The 3,223-nt window shown below is 32.5% G+C and overlaps 1 protein-coding gene across 1 annotated transcript in view; it reads right to left on the reverse strand.

The window, feature by feature from the left end:
• Positions 1-1,749: 1,749 nt before the first annotated feature.
• LOC107743485 (immunoglobulin superfamily member 5-like) overlaps positions 1,750-3,223 on the reverse strand; it is a 9,368-nt gene continuing 7,894 nt past the window's right edge. Inside the window, exons 8-9 of the mRNA XM_016556708.1 lie at positions 2,874-2,923; positions 1,750-2,568 (exon numbers count right to left, since the gene is read on the reverse strand). Of these exons, the coding sequence (XP_016412194.1) occupies positions 2,509-2,568; positions 2,874-2,923 (110 nt within the window). The 3' untranslated portion in view covers positions 1,750-2,508. The remainder of the gene's footprint in view (positions 2,569-2,873; positions 2,924-3,223) is intronic.

Genomic DNA, 3,223 nt, shown 5'->3' on the forward strand with positions numbered 1-3,223 from the left:
GTTTTAGGAGGGCGTGGACGAGTCTTAACTTTTATAAAGAATATCTCTTTAGGTTTGAGACTTTAGGGATCTTATGTTTTCACGAACAGATTGTAACACTCCAAAGAGAAAGGAAAACTTGAAATCGCATCATATGACCCCTTTAAGAGAGAATGCTTTTGAAAAGGGTTCGACTTTAATGGAAATTTTAGAACTGAAGAACACAATTTCCAACAGTTACTTTGGTGCATTACCACAGTAAAATTAGCTTAAGACAAAAATATTGGCAATGTCTCAGTGAAAGAAATGCCACTATAACTTGATTTATTAGTTCATTAATTATCTAGTATAGTCACGAATTCTGGTGTTTTTCAATCTAGAGTTTCACTAATTACATACAAAAAATGTGATAGATAGATAGATAGATAGATAGATAGAGCTTATTCTTCCATATAGGATACTTAAAAGGTAATTTTTTTTAACTTTTTTTATAAATGCTATGCTATATTAATACATAATATATACCATGTTGTATATAAAAATACCTTGATATTAAAATTGATATAAGTATTTAAAATAACTTGGAGTAGCATGTAAATACCATTCTATATGCTAATTATTCATTGCCATATATAAGTACCGTGGTATTCTTTTAAATTACCAGCTGATACCATCACTATACCAGGGCATCACCACAGGGTTCTCCATGATATTTTACTTCATATTAGAATGAAACTGGAGATGTTCCACATCTGTGTCTTGGAGGTACACAGTGCTAGTTACATAACAGGAAGTGTCTTTGGTGTGGTCGTAATGAGTGGGAGAATATCAGCTGCTCGGTCAGCTCAGAGCTGGGTGGAGTGAGGCGTGAGGAAGAGGAAGACTCCACAGCTCATAACAAGCCACAGGGGAATAGATGCCAGCCTACAGCTGGCCATTAACCGTGCTTTATTTATTTATTTATGAGCATTCATTATTTTTTAAGGGAAAAGATGAAAGAGGGCTAATATTCACACACACTGACTGCAGAGCTCTTGGATAAGAATGTCAGATACACACTGCAGTGAGATGTTCTACTAAAGGAACGCTTGATAAAGAGCAGCAGAGCATTTCTGTCTGTTATCTATATGTCTGTTCTTTGATTTAAAATTTTCTCCAGCTTTGTGGCTTCTTTAAAGCATTTTTGAAATATCTTGAAAACAATATAATGAAGTCAACTTAGACACAGACAGACAGACAGATAGATAGACAGATAGATAGACAGACAGATAGATAGATAGATAGATAGATAGATTCACAAAAAAAATTACCAAAACAGCTGTTTTGCATTTAAAGAAAATGTTATTGCTCAAATGTTGCTCTTTCATTGCTCAGGAGACTTAATGGAGTTAAGTTTTGTTTTGACAAATTAAAAAACAATAGTACAAAAAAGTGTTTATTACATAAGAATTTATGGCCACATAAATATGTTGTCTGACAAAAAAAACAATAGCTAAAAAATTCTTAATCTGGGGTTGTTGTTTTTTTTCAGAATATAATGCACAAATATCCTTAAAATGAGTAGCAAAATAAAATATATGTTGAATTAATAAAAAATTAATTATAATACATTGCTTAATATTTTTCTTGTTTAAAGCATAAAAAGTGAGGTTTGTGCTTAAAACAAGAAAAAAAGATACAAATTATTCCGTAAAACATTCTATAAAGATGCAAAAAAAAACAAAAAACAGTTAAACAATCAATTTTTTTATTCATTAATTACACCTAGGTTTATTAAAAAAAAACGTTTGTTCAAAATGCTTGTAATCCATTTAATGGATTTTAGAGCTGTTAAAATGTGTGAAACACAGATAAGTGAAAACTACACAAAAGCTCTTTGTAAATGTGATATTATTGATTAACTGATGTATTAATAAGCATCACATTGTTCTAGTCCATTTCATGACACTTTTAAGCAGTTTTTCCCCCTGTGAGGAGGTAAAGATCAGTGGGGGTTTTTATTAAGCACATGAAGCATGACGTGTCACATAAGATGGTCTTCTCTAAACACTTCTCAAGAAAAATCTTTGGTTTAATTGTAAGTAGCTACAAAAACAGGAAGCAAAAGAAGATGTTGTTTCAAACAAACCTGCTTTGGAAATGCAAGCATCTGATGAATGCATAATGCACCAGCAAAGATTTAAAAATGAATCAACACTTCTGTCATATTGGTTTGTTTAGCAAACCAAAGTCTTTACCAACCCCTCGACCGCCCTCATTTTGACCACGTTTATCTGTTAAAGCCCAAAAACACACTCTTGGTGATTATCTACAGTATTCAGTGGGGCACAAAAGTCTGAGACCACCAAGAAAATGCTTCTGTGTTGAAATAAATAATCCAGTGGTGGTGAAACCGATCACCATAAGTGCCGATATGAAGTCCATCAGGCTCTCTTTCTTCTGTAATTAAACCTAAAATGATGATTTTATGTACAAGAGTGAAGAAGAGAACCAGAACACCTTCTGTCTGTGAAGTCTAGCATTTAGTCTCTAGACGATGGTCATGTGTCTGTGCTTCCTGTGAGCATCATCAAAAAAACCATTGGGCATCTGAAAAACCAAAGATTTGTATTAGATCTGGAGTCTTGACAAATATTCATGCTTATGAAATGTATTGAAATGTTCAATTCAACATGAAAGGTGCTCACAACCCATTTTACTTCCATTATGAGACATTTAACATGAGAAAAAAAAGTGATCGGTTTTCATTTTGCCGAAAGATTATGAAGACAATCTTTCTTTGAAATAGTCGGTACTGATGAATCATTTAATACAAGATCAAGAATGTGTATTAAGGAAGTAAATAGGTGAAGTTTTGGTTTGATGTTGACTTTAAGCTTGATCGGAGGCATCACCTGATGTTTGTTAGAATGGTTTGTGTACCAGACTCCACCATTGGTGTGTCCTGCAGTAAAGAGAGACACATGAAAGTTCATAGTACATGAGAGTTCATTCATGCTTTCCTGAATCATTACATTAGAATAGATGTCAGTAAAAGAAAGAAAATGAGGCTTCTTTTGTGCAAAAACATAATGCCCATTCAGATTTTTGATTTTGAATGCAATCAGTTACTCTTTTTTCCAGTTATTTGTGTCTTTAAAGTTTTGAAATGCCCCTATTATTGTCAAGTACAGTTTAAATTTTGCTTGGTTTATTAAAAAAAAAGTATATATATATATATATATATATATAAACAAAAAAGAAA

The sequence above is a fragment of the Sinocyclocheilus rhinocerous genome, unplaced genomic scaffold (assembly GCF_001515625.1).
Source record: "Sinocyclocheilus rhinocerous isolate Xijiao unplaced genomic scaffold, SAMN03320098_v1.1 scaffold106, whole genome shotgun sequence".
Taxonomy (NCBI): domain Eukaryota; kingdom Metazoa; phylum Chordata; class Actinopteri; order Cypriniformes; family Cyprinidae; genus Sinocyclocheilus; species Sinocyclocheilus rhinocerous.